Source organism: Paroedura picta, chromosome 1 (assembly GCF_049243985.1).
Source record: "Paroedura picta isolate Pp20150507F chromosome 1, Ppicta_v3.0, whole genome shotgun sequence".
Classification (NCBI taxonomy): Eukaryota; Metazoa; Chordata; class Lepidosauria; order Squamata; family Gekkonidae; genus Paroedura; species Paroedura picta.
The window spans coordinates 80792474-80815133 of NC_135369.1; the positions used below are offsets into that span (position 1 = coordinate 80792474).

Genomic DNA, 22660 nt, shown 5'->3' on the forward strand with positions numbered 1-22660 from the left:
ATATTGCAAAGCAAAGCTGATGGTGGAAAGCTCCAAGAGAATATTCCAAAACTGGGTTAGTGGGCAACATAACATATAAGGCTCAATGTAAATAAATATAAGGTAATGCACATTGAGACAAAAATCCTACTATAAACAACTGGGGCTGGAGTGCTAGAGAATAAACAGGAATACGATCTTGGTCTCATGCCAGCTAGTTCACGTAAAGTGCTGGCTCAGAGAGCAACTGCAGTGAAAAGGGCCAATTTTATGCTAAGTGTCATCAGAAAAGGAGTTAAAATGGTCAATATCACAATACCTTCAGAGTTCCTAATTGGCTACCTAATGGCAGGAAAGGGAGGCAGGGAAGACAAAGGGGGAAACAGATGCACAGAGAAATCCCAATGGGATAAAATAAGCTACAGCCTTATTGATTACAGCTGCTGGATCACTGGCATAGCATAGGGCATGGATGCAGGTATCAGGTGACCTGCCTGTCGACTGATGGAATCCTTCCCCAGTCCGTTTGTGGGGGGAAGTCTGGAATGGCAAGTCCTGTGGTCCCATGTGGATAAAAGCCAACCCGCAGGCTCATAATTGTCTCTATGAGGCACTGAGCCACCACGGTAGCTGCAGGGAGGAATCTTGTTTTCCTGGGACCTATCCTTGGCCTGCAGCTACAAAACAGCCCCAGGTAAGTCTGGGGGCACCATTAAGGGAATAATTTGTACAGTTCTGTTTCCCCATCTACAAATGAAATGTAGAACTAGAAAATATGCAGAAAGAACCAGAAGGAAGGGATTGTGCACTTTCCTTAAAAAGGAAAGCCGAAGAGTTTGGAAGTTTTAAAAATGAGGGGGGGAATGGAGGGATGGAGTATCAGTTTTAAAATTATGCCTGGATAGAGAAGGCTGGCTGAGAAGATAGAGAAGGCCCAGCTATTATAGTAAAGTTGGAGAAGCCATAACCTCTGCATCTATTTCATTCCTTGTTTTTCAATAGATACAAATAAGCCCTTCCCCTCACCTGGTGAGCAAATACACAGATAAGGGTAACAGAATAACATTGAAAGCCAGAAGCTGTGCTTACACAGAATCAAAAAGCCCTCCCAGTAAAAGATGAGATTATTGGTAGCTCAGACTAGCTTGATCTCATTGAATCTCAGAGGCTAAGCAGGACACCTCCAAGGACTACCAGGTTTATGATGTGAAAGCAGGCAATGGCAAACCATCTCTGAACATCTCTTGCCTAGAAGGCAGCCGTGATTTGACAACAATTTCTATCATTACTACCACCACTACTTAAAAACGCTGCTTTTTACTTCCTTGGATGTTAAGGAAGAAGGTCTGAATTTGTACTTGATTAGGATAGAAAAGACTGCAGTGATGGAGAAATTTTATGAATCTGAATAATACGACTTGTCAAGCTGCTGCTATCACATATATCTTGTAAAAATTAGAGGTGCTTAAACAACTACCAGTTTGGCTTATGTCCTGTTCACCAGTTGTGAACAGAGATCTGATTTTTAAATACCGTATTTGCCGGCGTATAAGACGACTGGGCGTATAAGACGACCCCCCAACATTTCCACTCAAAATATAGAGTTTATTACATTACATTACAGTACTATGGGCCACTATGGGCAGCTGTGTCTATCCCAACTGAAGTGCACCCGGCGTATAGGATGACCCCCCCCACTTGGAGGCATGTTTTTCAGGGGGGGGGGAGTAGTCTTATATGCCAGCAAATACTGTAATAATAAAATCTGGGGGTTTCAGCAGATTGTTTCCTGTATTTCTTACTAACTGTGTAGTATAGCAGCAGTTCTGCTCTCATGCCTCTTCCCATCCTTGTGAATGATTATTCCACTCAGTGGAAATTGTCTGAACAGACAATTAGATCTATCACAGATAATTTAAGTCAAATATCAATAAATGCTGGGTTTCAATAAAATCCTATCCTCAGATTTTCACCTAAGTAGACCTTGGTGATGCTAATGGCCACCAATTAGTTTGAATCAGCAGTATCTTTGCACATGTGTGGTTTGGGGAAAACTAGATGCAAATCAGCTCAGCAGATTGCTTGGCATGATGAACCAAATGGATTGAGTGATCAGCTCAGACATGCTGGCTATGAAATTTGTATCACCTCTTGTAAAAACAAAATTTTTGAAATTTCTAATTTATGTACTGAAATGTCTACATTTTTTATATTTCTGTTCCAACAACCCACAATATTAATCTGTAGGAATCCATGACAAATATACATATATAAAAGTGCTTGAAAGATTCAGAATGTCAAACAACATCACAAATCTCTCCTGTTCCCATCAGTCACAGTGGAAATATGCTGTGCAGTACTGAGAAATACTAAAGGAGACAAGGTTCTGTTCAGCTGTGCCTTGTGATCCCCAACCTTTTCCAGGCCAGGGACCAGGGGGGGGAGAGGGAGGCCGGGGGACCGGGCAGGGAGATGGAGAGCGGCACTCGCCGGCGGGCACAAAAGCACAGGCCCAGAGGTACCATGCCTGCACGTTTGAGCCACAGCTCCCCCCTGTAGTGTGGCGCTCATCAGTGGGCGTAAATGCGCAGGCGCAGAGCTGCTGCGCCAGTGCATTTGCATCCGCGCCTCCCCCAGGCTTGAGCGATTCGGCCACCGAAGCGGCCGATCGCTCTCGGCACAGCGAGCGCCATGCTGCGGGGGGAAGGAGGCATGCCCACTGGCGCCCCGGCGCCCGCACCTCCCTCCCCCCTGCCGCAGCCTGGTACCGAGGGCTGCATGGCCCGGTACCGAGCCGCAGTCCAGGGGTTGGGGAACACTGCCTTAAGTGACATCAGACCATTGATCTATGAAGATCAGTATTGCCTACTTTCCAGGGTCAAGATCTTTCCTATCACCTCCCACCTGATCCTTTTATCTAAGTTGCTAAAGATCAAACCTGGGACATTCTGCATGCAAGGTAGGTGCTTAGCCATGAAGCTGCCCCCTATTACGTGATTACATATTTGGCATCGTTAATGACCACCATGATGACCACCAGTTCTTTGCTGCATGCATTTTTATGCCTGGGTTTTGCTTTCAGTGTATTTTGGTATTGGTGTACTGTATGTTATCTCTATTTTAAAAAAAAATCATGTCCAGTTATGTTCTTGACTTTGCTATTAAACCATTCAAAATACTTTTTAAAAAACCATTTATGAAATTTGTTAGCAAATCTGATGGACTGAAAGTTTTCCTTTATAGGATTCTTTGCACTGCAGCACATTGATGCACCAAGAATTATTTTTAAGTATGTTTAAGAAAGAAATTAAAAATACATTCATTTAATATGTCCTTTGCTGCAACTTTATCTTGGCAGTGACAATGCTCATTCATAATTTCCATGCCCTTGTGCAACCTCAGCATAGTCTTATCTGATCTTTTACCTTTATTACTTCATTGTGAATACTGAACTAATATTAAATGCATAACAGAAATAATATTACATAGGGATACCTGCTTGATGTGAAAAGAATTTATTCCACCAATTAGAAGAGGAAAGCTCAGACTCATGCGCAAAGGCTGCACATTTTCATATACCTCTTTGGTGAACACAGGGAAATGTCTAAGCACACAGCACCAGTTTAAAGTAGTTGGATAAATTAATCCTGATTTGGCTTCCTAGTAGAAATTTCTGCATAGAGCCCCCTACCATCATGCTGTGCCACATCTCTCTCTCTGTGGTATGAAAAGCTAGATCTCATTCCCAGATGGTTCATCTACTGTGCTCCCCATCTTGTGGAATAGTCTGCCAGAGGAGGCTAGGAAGACTCCCCACTCTCTTGGCTTTCTGCAACCTAAGAGCCAGCTTGGAATAGTGGTTAAGAGAGGTGGATGCTAATTATCGAGTCGGGTTTGATTCCCTGGTCCTCCATATGCAGGCATATAGGTGACCTTGGGCTGGGTACAATTCTCTCAGAGCAATTTCAGCCTCACTTGCATCACAAGGTGTCTGTGTGGGGAGAGGACAGGAAGGTGATTATAGTGAAAAAGTGGGGTATAAAAACCAACTGAATGATTCACAAAGTTACTTGGATAAATTATTAGGGATTTGGGTCTATACTACTGGATACAGATTGCTCAAACTAGGATGTAATTTTTGCATCATTAAATGTGTATTAATGTGTACCTGTGCTTTGCTTCAGTTCTGGTTTTAAACCTGATTGGTTCTGTAACCCTGCTTCCTATGACACTGTTCATGGAATGCCCCATCCTGTTGATTGTGTTGACTCTGTGTAATCTACCTTTAGCCCAAGTGAGGACTAGAAATAACACAAGTAAAATAATAAAACATTTTTAAAGTTCTGGGGATTTGCTCAATTCAGCATGGCTATGGTCTGTGTACTGTCAGAGCCTGGTATAATGAATTTAGGCAGATTGTGTGTGAGTGGACAGGAAGGGATGTGCCAGTGTTTGTCTCTTGTGGCCCTTCCTTGCATACCCAGGGAATTGCTAATTGCCACTGTGAGATGGTAGGTGAATTTCCTCCAGGCCAGGCTGGATTCTGGAGATTTTTGGTGAGGAATCACTTGGGCATGAAATTGGGGGTCACTATGGGTGTGTAGGTAGTTGTGAACTCCTGCATTGTGCAAGGGTTGGGCTAGATGACCCCAGAAGTCCCTTCCAACTCTATGATTCTATTAACTCATTAATGGGAGTGGGGCTTGTCCACTTTTGGAGGCTATAGACTGATGTAGGTAGATTAGGAATGAACACTTGTGGCCTTTAGAATGCTGAAAGCAGTTCAGAGTTCACCAGGTGGAGGAAATGAAGATAAAGAATATCTAGAATCCTAGAGGGTAAGATCTTTTCAGATGAAGGTAGAGATTTATCCACTATTCGTCAGTTCCCTGCAGTGCTCCAAATTTTAACGTTATAAGATAATACAACAGGAAATTCAAAATACATACTGAGATTTGTCTTATTCTATGTATTATTTGTGTCTAAATTAATAACAATTCATAGGCATTTTTCCTTTGCAAATTTTCTACAGGGAGAACATCTTTTTGAAAAATTGCAAGATCTCTTATCTGAAAACATTGAGGTCAAACTGGTGAGCGATATTCTTCCAGTGGAATCAAAGGTATTACACAACTTGAAGAAAAAGGGTAAGACCAAGTTCTTCATATTGCTTCATACTGGCATGAATACAGAAATGTCTTCTGTGCTCTTTTTTAAAATATGGGGTTTTATACACATTAAATGGCAAAGAATTGACCAGATTGCACTGCAAAAAAAAAAAAATCACTATGAAACTGCCCTGAGTTCTATGAAAGAGTTAAGCACATTCGTATACCTTTCCAGTTTAAATAAATAAAATTCTTTAGCATTGTCTGGCTCATGCCCATTGAGATTAAATAGAAGAGAGGGTAGCTGTAATTAGAAATCTTCAACATTATGCTAATAACAAGCAAACCAACTTTGAAGAGTGCTATTACATTGTCTGGATGCTATTGTTCCCAGATGTAGAGGTGAAAGATAAATGAGTTCATTACTATTAAAATGGCGCAGTTGTCATTGTTTTGCCATGTCTGTATCATGTCTTCCTCCACTTAAGGCTCTAATTTCCTAGACCAAACTCCATAAACCAGGCATAATGAGCTCTGTAGGAAATGCCTAGGTGCCTTGTGTCAGCTACTTAGAACAGCTCAATCATTCTGAGATAACCAGGACTTTCGTGATAAGGGAATTATAGCCATATCCTCTGCTTCTAACTATACTGTGTCTTGGTACAGAAGATCAGATAAAATGTATGACCTGCACTATGAGTGGGGATTGAGACCTGGATGAGTACCTAGTTTTAAAATGGTGGAGAGGCTGATAAACAAAGAAGTAGGGAGGTTTACAAACAGAATTTATAATCTGTCCAGCATCTCCAAAACCAGGTACATACATTGAAACTTGAAGACTGACTCACTGGCCAACTGGGACAGACAGGGTGTAGCAAACTGTAACACTTTACTCTCCCTGATCATCAGGTCTGAGCTGGTGCTTGAATATGAATCCCCGAAGGCATGACTTGAAGATGAATTTTGAGTATCAAGTTTGCGTAATACATAACAGATCCATACAACAGTCACTTCCAGATTAGACTTCTATAACTCACTCTACATGGGCCTACACTTGTCTTTGACCCGGAAATTGCAGCTGGTACAAAATGCAGATGCGAGGGTCCTCTCAAAGACACCTTGGAGGACCCATATCCAGATGGTGCTGCGGCTGCTGCATTGGTTACCAGTCTGCTTCCGGATCAAGTTCAAGGTTTTGGTTTTGACTTTTAAGGCTACACGCAGCCTGGGTCCCACTTATCTGCTTATGTACCCCACAGTTCTCTTCGCTCTGCAGGTATGAATCTGCTGGTATTCCCAGGCCCCCGGGACACTCGTCCAGCCTTAACCAGCCTGCAACATGGAGCTCTTCTGCCAGGTGCTTGGTTAAGGCCAGGGTGATGACTGGTAATGACATCTGTGGATGCCTCCCCATATGTGTGATCCGCCCCAGATGGACAGGATTAGGGGAACATCTATTTTGATCTAGCTGGAACAGTTACTGGGTCAATGAATGCCGTCATCTTTCTCTTGATGTTATTTTTAGTTCTTGTATAACTGGGGTTTTTATGGGGTTTTACTGGCTTTTATGTATAAACCACCCCAAGACAATTTGTCATGAGGGGTGTTATAAAAGTATGAACAAAATAAATAAACAAACAAACAACAAACAAATAAATAAATAGGCTGTACCTCAGTGGATTTATTTATTCATTTCATATTCCACTCCTTCTCCCCTGAATGGGACTCAGGATGTATCTCAGTGGAGGAGCCTCTGCTTTGCATGCAAAAAGGCTCAGATTCAATCCCTGGCATCTCCAGTTGAAAGGACCTGTACCTGAGACATATCTGTTCATATGTGATAGACTGGCATTCTCCTTCAAGATCAAATTCTAGATAGCATTTGTTTTCCCATAACTGACCCAGTTTGACATGATTAACATGATGTTGTCTGAACAGAAACAGAATGAGGGACAGATACTAACCCTCCTTCCCCTTGTCAGGAAATATCTGTTTTATCCCCATATGTTGTTCCCCACCACTGCTGGTTACTAAGCTAGGGCTGAGGCCTTTCCTTTTCCCCACAGCTTTGTTATCCAGGCACATGATAAAAATATGTGTGTCAGAAAAGGATGTATAGAAATAATCTACGTAAATAAAAATATTAAATGACATATGCACAAAACGCCTACCACCAAACATATAACCCCCAACAATATTAAGCTCTCTCTGTTCAACCTCCACTCCTTTAAGTCCTTTTAATGTTCTGTTTTTTTTAAGAGGGTGTTTTCTTCTATCTGCCAGAAATTTGGCAGGAGGGAAGACTTTGGCTGATGGTACAATTCCTGAATATACCATACCAAATTGGTTTAAAATAATTTTGTGTTGGATCTAATGGAAAATGACTTCCTTGTATAATAGCATTAACACTGCTCTTCTAAACATGTCCATTTAGAATCAGACATAAGCCCACTCAGGGGCTTACACCCAGGAAAATGTTCTTAAGATTGCACTGCAAATTTCCCAATTCACATTTTTCAAATGACAACCTCTCGATTTTTTTTACATGCCCTTTATAATGTGTGTCAAGTGCTGTGCAGTCACAACTAAGTTATAGCTACCCCAGCAATGGGTTTTTCAAGGCAAGTGGGAAGCAGAGGTGCCTTCCTCTGCAGTCTTCCCTTGTGGCCTCTATTCCAAGTACCCACCCAGCTATACCATGCTGCCTTCCCCCCTGCCCCTTATAATGTGCCTGTATTTACGAGACTGCCCCTTATTCACTAAAGTCTAATTCCTATAATAAAGGAACAATATGAGATCAAGCATCAGAAGCCTGGCAATCACTATGCCTTTGTAATAAAAGATCATATGAGTGATCCAGAAGATGTTCTTGAAAAATTTGTTGTTGTTGTTAGTTGTGAAGTCGTGTCCGAGCCATCACGACCCCATGGACAATGATCCTCCAGGCCTACCATTCCCCAGAGGCCATTTAAGCTCGCACCGACTGCTTCAGTGACTCCATCCAGCCACCTCATTCTCTGTCGTCCCCTTCTTCTTTTGCCCTCGATCGCTCTCAGCATTAGGCTCTTCTCCAGGGAGTCCTTCCTTCTCATGAGGTGGCCAAAGTATTTGAGTTTCATCTTCAGGATCTGGCCTTCTAAAGAGCAGTCAGGGCTGATTTGCTCTAGGACTGACTGGTTTGTTCACCTTGCAGAAAAGGGCATCTTGAAAAATGCCTCTCCCCAATTTGAAACATTTAGGAAATTTTGAGGATATTTTCCATGGAAACTCTTTTTCCCTGGGATTCAGGAATGGCTGAGTGTCCATTCAAAATACTGTTTGTGTCTTTTGGTTTAGACTGGCCCTGTTATCTTTTTATCTCTTTAAATTTAATGTTTTATATGGGCAAATTGGGTTGTATTTGTTTAAGCCCTTTTGAAATGGATGTTGGACTGCAGGCTTAATCCAAGGCCGTGATATGAACAAGGAGTTCTGTAGAAACAAAGCCTTCTGAGTTGTTTTCTGGACTCAGAAGACTTTCATGTGAGCTATCATAAGAAAAACTGGACCAGAAAACAAGATAGCTGCTGAAATTTTTCATTAGTACAGAAGGACAGGCAGAGCATTGCATTATGACCATCTTGACAAAGACTGACATGGCTGGAAAACAAAATGAACTGATTTGCTGCCCAGTAGCTTCCACAGGGTAAGAAAGTATCTATAAGGATGTTGTGTTTTCTCACTTTCACCTCTACTAAGTGCACACATCATGTTCTTTGTTGAATTCAACTCCAAGTGAAGGACAAGAATAGTACAATTAATAATTCACATTTTGCTGCAGTTTGAGCCAGAGTGCCTACAAAATTTTCCTGTTCCTTACCTTCATAGTCTGTTTTCCGAGGCACTGGAGAACTAATTTTTCTCCCTATTCATGATTTCATGAACTCTCTTGATTGCCTTTTTTTTTCTTTCTAATTTCACATGCTTCTTCATCCATGAGCCTTCCTGACTGTTATAAACAGGGGTGGTTGTTGTATTTGTTGTGTACAGTATCCAGTTTACCTTTAGAACATTCAAATCTATAAGTTTACGGAACAATCTGCATGTTTGCATTAGTAACTGACTAATGATGTTTTCTGCTTTACTACTATAAAGAGTATGTGTTTCATAAATAAATAGAAATATTTGAGACAGTATGTAGATTTTACCATTGCAGTTATTCTATTCAGGTAGTAATTTGCTAAGGCAGTGGTTCTCAACCTTCCTAATGCTGTGACCCTTTAATACAGTTCCTCATGTTGTGGTGACCCCCAACCATAAAATTATGCGTTCTTTCACAGAAATTAAACCAAAACTGACCAATGGCATGAGGATCCATTGTTCATGATTGTACATAAATTGTATATAAATTGGCGAGCACCTTCAGAAGAATCAGCAACAGTGGAAACGCCCCCCCCCCCCGCCGCCAAGCTGCTTGCCCTGCCACAACCCCTGTGAAAGGGCTGTTCGACCCCCAAAGGGTCCCAGGTTGAGAACCACTATGCTAATATTTCTCAATTATCATTGTTACTTGAGAACATAATCACTTGACTGAGTGGAAATTATATGGCATTTAAAATGGGATCAGTTTCTCGTCATTTTTTGAGAAATATTGATATTCAGTATAACAACTAGAACCTGAAATAATTAAAAGCATTAGAAAAAGATATTTGGACCACTTTACTGGAGCTCTAATAGGTTATTTGTCATGAGCACAAAAAAGTACAGTTATCCCCTCTGTACGGTTATTTTTATATTCACTATGGTGTGATCTGTATTTGTGTATCTGTGCACAAAAGAAGAAATTATTTAACTTTATTAAAATTAATAGTAAAGGCATGAAGAACATAAAGAATATTTTCTTTTTGTGAACTGCATGCCAAAAATTGCATATGATTGTTTTTCAAGTGTGCTTAGTTTTACATGAACATATAAAATTTCCTTACACTGAGTCAGACTACTGAGCTATCTATTTCAGTGTTATTTAGTATGATTGGCAGTGCCTCTGCAAGGAATCTTGCACATTGTTTAACGGAAAAGCACATGATTTTATATGAGGAAGGTCTCAAGTTCAAACCCTAGCATTCCCAGTTAAAGGGATTTGGCAGTAGTAGACTAAGTCCCCTCTTTCATCTCTCTTTCTACTTGTATATAGCATTAACATTTCATTGATATTCGGATTCATTTATTCCTCCAGACACATGGAAAAATATTGGAAATCTAAATAATCATGCAGATTTTGTAAGTGGATTTGGGGTTATTTGTGAGAACAAATCCCTCTCTTTTATGAGATTAAAAACTTAAAATTTGCATTCAAAATCCTTTGAGTTTCTTGCTTTATTGAAAATTTATTGCTTATCATTAGAAGCCAGATGGATTTTGGATGAGCTTTTAAGAATGAGAAGCTGCATTTTTTTTCTAATTTATTTTCTAGAAATGTATTATAGATAGAAATTTTAAGGGATTTTACTCTTCCAAAGTGATATAGGATAAACATGGCTTTGAATTGTTTCTATTTTATAGAAGATAATATATAATCTCATGTAAGTTTGTTGTTCCCCCATTATACTGCTCACATGGACTGACCCTCAAATGAGCAGTGTTCTTGCCTCCAGGCATGTATTTGAACTAAGAGCCCTAATGTCCTTATCTTATTTGAAATGGGATGTCCATGAATGACAAGTTGTCTGACTCTACAAGTTTCCCCCCAGATCAAGTGTGGCTTTACCTTAATCAAATGTGTCATTTTGAATGGAAATTCTTAGCCATGTCCAAAGGGAATAATTGCTTAGTCTAATACTATGTTTAAAAGTAATTTAGGGTAGAGAAAATATGGCTGAATTTTGATGATAAGAAGTAGCAGATATATACAAAACAAGCCTAGGTTCATTTTCTCCACAGAAGAATTTCATCCTTATGCTTGTTATATGCTTGGGATGTTATGCTTGGGATGTTATTACAATTTAGGAGTAAATTATGTATTTTGATCATAAGCAGTCCTTAAGCCTCAAGATAAGAATAATTTATTATGTCTAATAAAACTTGGAAATGAGTTGATAAAAGAGAATGCCAATTTTTTTCATGGCACCATAGATTTATTTCTATATTACTTGCTACATTATATTACTGGACAATGCATAGGCAACGGAATTATTCCCCACAGGAAATGATGGAAACAAAAAACATCAGAACCTTCCCAAAAACACCTGGACTCAAATACCACATTGAATTTGGAAACCAAGATTACTAATATTTTTCAGTTCCAATATATCTAGATCTGAAAAGTACAAATAACAAATAAACTCATGACCATAATTCTGATGACATGCCAGCAGTCTGATTGGCAATCAGAGGGAGAACCCCTCCCACTGACGGCCAATCAGAGGCCTGGGATGTTGTCAGAAGCATGGATGCAAGGCTGTGGGAGGACTCTCTCCCGATGAGGGCCAATCAGAAGCTCTTCCCCACACACCCCACCTTTTCCAGAGGAGATATCAGAAGGTCAGCACCCACCCCCTTTGTGCCACCTTCCTGGCTGCCAGGGAAGCCTGGTAATAGCTGGTCATGCACTCTGCCACCTGTTCCTGGATACATGCCAGCTGTGCTACCAACCTGGCCACTGGGGAAGCCCAGGAAGAGTTAACTGTGTGCTCTGCTGTCACCTCGCTGCTTTTCCTAACCTCTGGTCAGGGTGGGAAATCCCCCCCCCATCCATGTTCTGCACTCACCGCCCCCTCCCTGATCCCCTGGCTTCCAAGGGAAGGCCCACCTTGCATACTCAGTGGCAACTGCCCCACTCTTCCTCACCTCCTGGCTGCCAACAGATGCCAGGGGAGCCTGAATACATGGTCTGTACGGCACCCATGCATCTCTTCCTGCCCTCCACAGTGCCCACATCCTCTTCTGAGTTGCAGGGGTAGGGCAGGAATCCTTTCCATCTGTACTCGGTGGCCACGCCCACAGACTATTTTCAAAGCTGCATTATTGTAGCTCAGCCAAATGGTACCAGGGCATGTGTGAGTGTGGCCCCAGCATCTGCTTTCTCTAGAGACAGCTGCAGTGAGTAAACCTGTCTACCCTAGGAAAAAACACTCCTAGCTAACTATCTTTCTTGCAAAGGGACAGACAGGAGTCCACAGGATTGCAAACTCGAGGTTGGAACATTCATGGAGATTTGGAGATGATGTCTGGGGTAGGATGGGTTTGGGGAGGGGTGGAAATTCAGTGTGGCACAATGCCATAGAGCAGTGGTCCCCAACCTTTATGAGGCTGGGGACCGGCAGGGCATTGGGCCGCGCCCGCGGGGACCGCGGCCGCACGGGCCACGCCCACGTGGCGGGCCGCGCACGCGGATCGGGCCGCGCCCGCGGGCGCGCCCTGCACGGGCGCGGCCCGGCTCTGATTCCCTCTCCCCGCCCTCCCGCAGTAAGAAGCTTCCTGGGCCGCAAGCTTGCGGCCTGGGAAGTTTTTTACTGCGGGGGGGGCGGGGAGAGGGAGCCGCGGCCCGGCGCCGGGCTGCGGTCCGCAGGTTGGGGACCACTGCCATAGAGTCTACACTCAAAAACTGATGTTTTCTCCAGAAGAAATTCTCTCTATTTAGTCTGGAGATTAGCTGTGATTCTGGGATCTCTCCAGGTTCCACCTAGTTGGATGTTGGCAACCCTAGGAAAGTAGGGGCATTTCCAGACTCTGAACCTGTTGTCTCCCCACACATGCAGTACAATACTATCCAGAACATGCTTTCATCATATTCCCAGATCAACTTTATCCCAGTCTACTGTATGTTTCTATTCTGTGGACTGAGGTCCAGTTTGCCTAACCTCATTCAGCCCTTCACCACTTTCAGAAACTGATAAAGCACAGCTGCCCCACTCTTGGAATAGGGTGAAAAGAGAGAGCTGAATATCGTATGAATGCTGATAACAGTTCTCTGTCTCCACATGATCTCTCCCAGTAGTTTTGCAAATGGTGAGGAACTAATAGCTCCAATGATCAGGGGGAAGAACAAGAGTGCTGCAGCACCTCCTGCCCTGTTGGATGGATCAGAACCATGCTGCTATCACAACCCATTCCTTCTAGACCAGCCTTTCTCAACTTTTTTACTATTAAGAAACCCTTGAAACAGGACACTATAGGCAGGGGAGGAGCCAGGCCTGGAAGGCCCACTTATTCCCTGTGCACACGGGCCTGGCCTGGTTTAGCCACGGATTGTGCCTGCAGCGAAAAAGGGAATGTGGAAACTATCTGTGTTCCCTTAACGCAGGGCACTGGAGGCCTTAATCCAAGCCAGGCCCAGGAGGGGGCTGAGCCAGCAGTGATGTCATGCATCAGTTGTCCCCACTGCCATGCAAATACTGGCCCAGCCCAGCCTCCCCCCCCCCCATGCGTAATCGGTTCTAGTGAGCTTCCATGGCAGAGTGGGAATTTGAACCTGAACCAATTCTGAAACACTAACCACTACATCACACTGGCTTTTATGGTTTAGTTACCATTTTATAGTGGCAAGCAGGTAGATTTGGGTGAGTCATGTAAATTGGATTGGAGCAAGCCACCTGATCTCCCTCAAAGGCCAAAACAGCCAGGGCAAAAGCCCTTCGGCTCCTCCCTTCCTTTATCAACAGAAGAAATAGCTTGAATGCTGGCAATACTGTTTTGGTTGCCTAACAACAGCCATTAAGGGCATTCATTTGTTAAAGCTGTTGGTACTCCTTTTATCATTGGGGTGGGGGTTTAACCCCAAGTGAATATGTATTAGTTTTCAGATTTCTTGGCAGACTTGAAGTGTTACTTGGGTTTGTAGAAAGTTATTTCTATCCATGGCTCCAGTCTCCAGATTTAAGTATCCATGCTTGGGGGCATGTTGAAAATTATCTTCATTGCATTGGAAGGGTCATACCTGTCATTCCATCCATCAAGCACCTCATCCCATATGTTTTTAAAATTAAATTCCATATAATATCTTTTAACTTTGGTTGTTGAGGAAAATGCAGCAATAATGGCTGTGTTTGTTGATAATCGGATTTTGAGAGACATCTGTTTTTCCTGTTCTAGTCACTGTGCCCAATTCTACATGCATATGTTATCCTGTTACATACTCTACAAGATGTATTTGGGTCAGCAAGACTTTCACTATTGTGGTGTCAACATTCAATATTTGAGATACTCTATGGGAATGTATATTCTTGCAAGGCAAAGTCCCATTGTTGTTAGAAACAGCTAAGGCCTACACAGTTTCAAGCTAAATGCAATAGAAAATACAGTGTATGACTATAAATAAGCTTATAATTATTAATACCAAATCAATTTGCATTTGTGTTGTTGATTTATTGCTTCATGGCTGGATTGTCTGTAGTCCTTCAGGGAACCTAAGTCCTTCAGGGAACCTTGCATTTGATTATTCCTACATTAGGTTCTTTATAACCAAAGTTAAATTTAGATGCTTTTTGACAAGTGTGGATGAATTTGATGAACCTGGTGAATGTATTTATAATGATGAAGGCTAATAGCCAAAACATCTACCAAGTTAAACACCATGAGTTCTACTTCTTGATACTTCAAGCAATAGATCAATAATGCAAATGCAAATTGCTTTTGTATTAATGATTATAAGTTTATTTATGGTCAGCACAGTATTTTCCACTGCTGTTAGAGGCACAGAATCATAGAACCATAGAGTTGGAAGGGATCTCCAGGATCATCTCATCCAATCCCCCTGCACAATGCAAACTCTGTTTTGTCTGTTATTACCCCATCATTTTTTCTGAAGCCCATACTTAAGCCATTGGGTCTCTTTGGGATGTAGGTGTTGAAATAAAATGACAACTCCCACTTTAGATATATTTTTAATTCACCAGGAACATCAAAACCAGGCTCATTTTCTCATTCACTTTGCAGGGAATTGGGAAACCAGATCCTGTGATGAGGTGGTCAACAGAATAAGGGTAAGTTACCCTGGAATAAGGAAATAATGTGAAAAGTTAGATAAACAATATTAATTCTTTTTAAAACAGTTAAAGGAAAAAAGTTGCAAAGGAAAAAAATGGAATTCATTCCTACATTCCCATGGAGCTTCTATATTTGAATGTTGACACTTTTGTTTTTGATTCACTGAATTGTAAATTGTGCTGTACGTGCGTGGTGGACCATGGTTTTAATTCCAGCTCTCTCATAGATTGCAGGTGTTGTGGAGACCATTATCTAGGAACCTCAATAAAGCAATGAATTAAACTAAAAGTGTGTAGGCCCAGAAACAAGCCAGAATTATTCTGGAGAATAGTAGGCATGATGGGGGCCATTGCTAATTTTTTCCTGTAGGAAAAATTGGAAAAAGAAAATAACAAATCCCCCCCCCCCCAGTTGTTTTCCATTTCTTTTCTCAGGCATTCATATCTCTACCACAGGTTACATGAACAATAAACACAGGAAATGCCTGTTGAAATTAGATGAGCATAGTAGGTGCTCCATGTAGACCCCTTTTTGAAACATAGGGGTTCTTTTGAAGAGGTGCTACTGCAGATATGCTGTAAATTTGGTGCTTCTACCTCATCCCCCCGCCCCCGCAGACCATGGAATAGACAGAAAAGGAACATTTCTCATTGACTTTAATGGCACCTGTGGTTTACAATGGCACTGAATTGTTTCAGATTTGGTTGAATCGAATTGACCAAATCTGAGCCAGGGAAGGGTACTTTGGGAACTTTGAATTTGGCTCCAATCAATTCAGACTGAATCTGAAATGGACTGATTATTTATCTATTTATTTATTTATTGCACATGTCTACTATTTGATGATATTAGTCATTCAATTGAGTCTGACTCTTGGCGATCCTATGGCACAACTCCTGCTGCACTTTCTACTATCTATATATGCTAATTTAAGAGCCAACTTGGTTAAGACTGATGGCCTCTAATCTGGAGAACTGGGTTAGTTTCCCCACTCTTCCTCCACATGCAGCCAGTTGGCACAGTTCTTAGAGCTCTCTCAGCCTCACCTCACAGCATTTCTATTATAGGGAGAAGAAGGGTAGGCAATTGTAAGCTGCTTCTTGTTTGTTTGTTTGTTTGTTTGTTTATTTATATACCATTTTTCCTTGAGGCGGTTTACAGAGAACAGAAATTGTGTGACAGTACAATATAAATTTGGTAACTGTACCTTAACAATGAAGTGTCATCACAATAACAATAACCATAATGTTAGCAACAGTAAAACCTGTTTCACAGATTAACATTATGTCTGCAACCTTGCAAATAGGGCCTGACTGGATGGGAGGGGATTCTGGTGTCCAACAGATGTTTTTGCTGACCTCAGCCAAATGCCTGTTCGAAGAACTCCATTTTTCAGGCTGTGTAGAACTGTGTTAGCTCTGACAAGGTCCAGATCTCTTCTATGAGTTCATTCCACTAGGTGGGGACCAGGACAGAGAACGACCTTGCCCTGGTTGAGGCCAGACATGCTTCCTTGGGGACGGGGATCAGTAGGCAGTTGGCATTGGCCGAGCATAGTGCTCTTTGAAGGGTGCCGGCAGTGAGGCAGTCTCTCAGGTACACTGGAACAAACCACGTATGGCTGTAAAGGTCATTACCAAGACCTTAAGCCTGATGTGGGTCCTCCAAGTTGTTCCCATGAGAACCCTGATTGCTGCATTCTGGACCAGTTGTAGTTTCTGGATCAGGGACACGTACAGAAATTTGCAGAAGTCCACTCTAGAGGTTACCATCACATGGATCACTGTGGCTAGTTCTTTCGGGGCCAAGTAGGGTGCTAAGGGTGAAACAAATTCCTGCAGCTGCAAAAAATGCGTTCTACTGATACAGCCTAACCTGATAGATGGTCCCTTACCTTGATATGGCTAAGCTAGCCTCCTTGATCCCCATCACAAAAACATTGAGAGTGCAATGTACTGTACAATGGTCTCTCCTCAAAGTCAATTCAGAAACTCCAACTGGTACAGAATGCTGTGTCTTGGCTATTATCTGGAGCCAGAGTATCCATATTACTTCCATTATGCAGACACTCCATTGGTGGCCCCTTTGTAACATGGCTTAATTCAAAATATTGGATTTGGGCCTGGGCCACACTTATCTGTGAAACCACCTCTCCCTCTATGCTCCTCCACACCAGCAAATGTTAACCTGCAAATGAACAGAATCAGCAACTGCCCATATGTGGATGCTGTAGGCTGATCCTGTACTGAATAGGACTTGGACTAGATGCCCTGTATGTCCCCTTCCAACTCTATAATTCAATGTGCTTTCTCCATTGTGGCTCCCACCTTATGGAACGGACTGTCTGAGGAAAGCTGCCACTCTCCTGGATTTTTGCACACTTTGCAAAACTGAATTATTCAGGAGGGCTTTTTTGCACAGGTAACAGAGGGGGCAGAATCTGATTTGATGTATTTGTCTGTTTTTATTTTTGCCTTATTACAATGATTGTAATAAAATATAATATAATAACATATAATAATACGTCATAAAAAATACGGAAGAGAGGAGAAAAAGAAACCCCAAAAATAAATACCCTCAAGACCAGAAAGGTGCAGCAAACATAATGTCACGTCTAAGAGGGGTATATGTGGGTGAATGCAAGACAAGAAAAAAGAATTAAAATGTAAAAGATAAAACATGTGGTGTGGTTGCTTGGGTAGTACTGTATGTTACCAACATAATCTATATTGATTGAAATCATAATTCTGAATAATACATTTGAGGAAAACCTCTATTCCATTAGTCCAAGTTCATCACAAAAATGCAATTAAATTAATATCCAGATCTCTGCACAGTGCAATGCCAAAGAGCTGCAATTCTACATCACAAAGAATATTTAAGAACATCACTAACAGAGAGAGAGATTTTCTATCACTAACCAAAGATTGCATGGGTATTGGAAAAGAGACCCTTTTCTTTCATTTGTACAAACATATAAAGAAGACAGAAACCAGGACTAGAGATTTCTGCTATTTCTTACCATCAGAAAAGCATCACACATGAGGGCTCAGGTGTGAGCTGCTGGACATCCCAGCAGAAAGATGACCATTAGCAGAGATTACTTACAATAATATTGACTCACAAAGTTTTAAAATTTCTTACTTACAACTCTTATCATGAATCATTTCAGTATAGAGAAGTCCTGCCTTACAACAGCTCCTATGAGACATATTAGGCTGAGAGAGATTTATTCAGGTATATTTAAGGGTGTATCATTATTGACTCCCCCTTCAAGGATCGCTGCCTTGTTGTGGCAAGGGGGCTTGCGTAGCTCAGTGAAGCTATGAGCTATGCCGTGCAGGGCCACCCAAGACGGACAGGTCATAGCTGAGAGCTCTGACAAAAGGTGATCCACTGGAGAAGGAAATGGCAAACCACTCCAGTATCTTTGCCATGAAAACTCTATGGACAGTTCCAATAGGCATAACGATATGACGCTGGAAGATGAGCCCCTCAGGTCGGAAGGTGTCCAATATGCTACTGGGGATGAGCAGACGGCTAGTACGAGTAGCGCCAGAATGAATGAAGCGGCTGGGCCAAAGCCGAAAGGACGCTCAGTTGTGGAAGTAACTGGTGGCGAAAAGACAGTCCGATGCTGTAAAGATTTTTATTCCATAGGAACCTGGAACGTCAGATCCATGAATCAAGGCAAGCTGGACGTGGTTAAACAAGAAATGAGAAGACTGAACATCGACATTTTAGGAATCAGTGAACTAAAATGGACAGGAATGGGTGAATTTAATTCAGATGACCATCAGGTATACTACTGTGGACAAGAATCTCGCAGAAGAAATGGAGTAGCCTTCATAATCAATAAGAGAGTAGGAAAAGCAGTCTTGGGATACAATCCCCAAAATGACAGAATGATCTCAGTTCGAATCCAAGGCAAACCATTCAACATCACAGTGATCCAGGTCTATGCCCCAACCACTGCTGCTGAAGAGGATGAAGTTGATCAGTTCTATGAAGCCCTACAACACCTTATAGAAGCAACGCCAAAAAATGATGTGCTTATCATCATGGGGGATTGGAATGCTAAAGTAGGAAGCCAAAAGATAACTGGGATAACAGGCAAGTTTGGCCTTGGAGTACAAAATGAAGCAGGGCACAGGCTGGTAGAATTTTGTCAAGAGAATACAATGGTCATAGCAAACACTCTTTTCCAACAACCCAAGAGACGACTCTACACATGGACATCACCAGACGGTCAACACAGAAATCAGATTGACTATGTACTCTGCAGCCAAAGATGGAAAAGTTCTATACAGGCAATAAAAACAAGACCAGGAGCTGATTGTGGTTCAGATCATGAGCTTCTTGTTGCAAAATTTAGGCTTAAATTGAAGAAAGTAGGGAAAAGCACTAGGCCACTCAGGTACGAACTAAATCATATCCCCGACGAATATACAGTAGAGGTGACAAATAGATTTAAGGAATTAGATCTGATAGACAGAGTGCCTGAAGAACTATGGACGGAGGTTCGCGACATTGTACAAGAGGTAGCAACTAAAACCATCCCAAAGAAAAAGAAATGCAAGAAATCAAAATGGCTGTCTGAGGAAGCTTTACAAATAGCTAAGGAGAGAAGGGAAGTGAAAGGCAAGGGAGAAAGAGAAAGATACACCCAATTGAATGCAGAATTCCAGAGAAAAGCTAGAAGAGATAAGAATGCCTTCTTATATGAACAGTGCAAACAAATAGAAGAAAACAATAGAATGGGGAGGACCAGAGATCTTTTCAAGAAAATTGGAGATATGAAGAGAACGTTTCATGCAAAGATGGGTATGATAAGGGACCAAAATGGTAGGGACCTCACAGAAGCAGAAGAGATTAAGCAAAGGTGGCAAAATTATACAGAAGAACTATACAAGAGCGAGCTTAACATCCCTGATGACCACAGTGGGGTAGTTACTGACCTGGAGCCAGACATCCTGGAATGTGAAGTCAAATGGGCCTTAGGAAGTCTGAGCAACAATAAAGCTAGTGGTGGTGACAGCATTCCAGTTGAACTATTCAAAATCTTAAAGGACGATGCAGTAAAAGTGCTACACTCAATATGCCAGCAAATTTGGAAAACTCAGCAATGGCCACAGGATTGGAAAAGGTCAGTTTACATTCCAATCCCAAAGAAGGGCAATGCCAAAGAATGTTCAAACTACCGCACCATTGCACTCATTTCTCATGCTAGCAAAGTTATGCTCAAAATCCTACAAGCTAGGCTCCAGCAATATGTGGACCGAGAACTTCCAGAAGTACAGGCAGGATTTCGAAGAGGTAGAGGAACTAGAGATCAAATTGCCAACATACGCTGGATCATGGAAAAAGCTAGGGAGTTCCAGAAGAACATCTACTTCTGCTTCATTGACTATGCTAAAGCCTTTGATTGTGTGGAGCACAACAAATTGTGGCAAGTTCTTAAAGAGATGGGAATACCAGAGCATCTTATTTGTCTCTTGAGAAATTTATATGCAGGTCAAGAAGCAACAGTGAGAACTGAACATGGAATCACGGATTGGTTCAAAATTGAGAAAGGAGTTCGGCAAGGCTGTATACTGTCGCCTTGCCTATTTAACTTGTATGCGGAGCACATCATGAGAAAGGCGGGATTAGAGGAGTCACAAATTGGGATCAAGATTGCAGGGAGAAATATCAACAACCTCAGATATGCAGATGATACCACTCTAATGGCAGAAAGTGAAGAGGAACTAAAGAGCCTGTTGATGCGGGTGAAGGAGGAGAGTGCAAAAGTTGGCTTGAAACTCAACATCAAGAAAACAAAGATCATGGCAGCCGGCCCTCTCAATTCCTGGCAAATAGATGGGGAAGAAATTGAGATAGTGACAGATTTTATTTTCCTGGGCTCCAAGATCACTGCAGATGGGGACTGCAGCAAAGAAATTAAAAGACGCTTGCTCCTAGGGAGGAAAGCTATGGCAAATCTAGACAGCATCCTAAAAAGCAGAGACATCACCCTACCAACAAAAGTGCGTTTAGTCAAGGCTATGGTATTCCCAGTTGCAATGTATGGCTCCGAAAGTTGGACCATAAGGAAGGCCGAGCGTCAAAGAATTGAGGCTTTTGAACTCTGGTGCTGGAGAAGACTCTTGCGAGTCCCTTGGACTGCAAGGCGAACAAACCGGTCAGTCCTAGAGGAGATCAGCCCTGACTGCTCTTTAGAAGGCCAGATCCTGAAGATGAAACTCAAATACTTTGGCCACCTCATGAGAAGGAAGGACTCCCTGGAGAAGAGCCTAATGCTGGGAGTGATCGAGGGCAAAAGAAGAAGGGGACGACAGAGAATGAGGTGGATGGATGGAGTCACTGAAGCAGTAGGTGCAAACTTAAAAGGACTCCAGGGAATGGTAGAGGACAGGAAGGCCTGGAGGATCATTGTCCATGGGGTCGCGATGGGTCGGACACGACTTCGCACATAACAACAACAACATTATTGACTGGAACAATACAGGAGGGAAATCCCTATATGTATAAATACTCTTATCCATACAGTCTCTCTCTCTCTCTCTCTCACACACACACACACACACACACACACACACACACACGCTATATTATTTATCATTTTGCGATTTAAAACACCCCAAATAACTACATTTTCCAGTACAAATAAGTACATTTGAGTCAAAAGTGCAATAAAATAATATTGTATTGTTAATATTTACATTCCTGTTTTCATATTTGAGTATAGTGGGATTGTGTTAATGGCACTTTTGGAATACCTCCACACCTTCAATGAACAACCAAGAAGGAAGTACAATCTGGAACGATTAATCTTTATCTGTGTCACTGGAGTATATCCAATATGAGATTACTAATCTGTATTTATGAATGCATAGTTTCTCTCAAGGATAATGCTTTAAACCTATGCTGCACTTCTCTAACATTTGCCACTTTTAATAAGGCCACTAGTCATGATGTTAAGCACCAATGAAATTATTGAAGTGTATTCCAACGAATTTATTTATTTCAGTTATTCTCTGCTTCAGTTTTTTCCTTGCATCAACTTTGTGAGGTAGGTTAGACTAAGAGTCTGTGCCTGGGCCAAAGACACCCAACAAACTTTCATGGCAGGATGGGGATTTAAACCTGGATCTCCCAGATCCTAGTCTGACACTGTAACCACTACACAAGATTGGTGTTTTGTTTCTTTTGGGTTTATTTATTATGCAGCATGTGTGGAATAAGCCATAGTGTAGTGGTTAGGAGTGCAGACTTCTAATCTGGCAAGATGGGTTTGGTTCCCCACGCCCCCACATGCATCCAGCTGACTGACCATGGGCTCGCCACAGCACTGATAAAGCTGTTCTGAAGTAATATCAGGGCTTTCTCAACCTCACCTAACTCACAAGGTGTCTGTTGTGGGGAGAGGAAAGGGAAGGTGATTGTAAGCCGCTTTGAGACTCCTTCAGGTGGAGAAAAGCGGCATATAAGAACCAACTGTTCTTCTGCCCAGATTATGTTTTGGCAGTTCATGTATGCAACACTATCAACATTCTCTTTGTCAAATAATATTCCAAAACCTTTCTTCTGCTCTGTAAAGATGTAAATCA

The 22660-nt window shown here is 41.9% G+C and overlaps 1 protein-coding gene across 9 annotated transcripts in view; it reads left to right on the forward strand.

The window, feature by feature from the left end:
• PLD5 (phospholipase D family member 5) overlaps positions 1 to 22660 on the forward strand; it is a 143456-nt gene that overhangs the window by 80629 nt on the left and 40167 nt on the right. For 8 of the 9 annotated variants that reach the window (XM_077344833.1, XM_077344881.1, XM_077344862.1 and 5 more), the window contains one exon: positions 5012 to 5126. In XM_077344833.1, coding sequence (XP_077200948.1) covers positions 5012 to 5126 — 115 coding nt within the window. Of the gene's footprint in view, positions 1 to 5011; positions 5127 to 14999; positions 15047 to 22660 lie in introns of all 9 variants that reach the window. The other variant, XM_077344897.1, reaches the window with a different exon arrangement.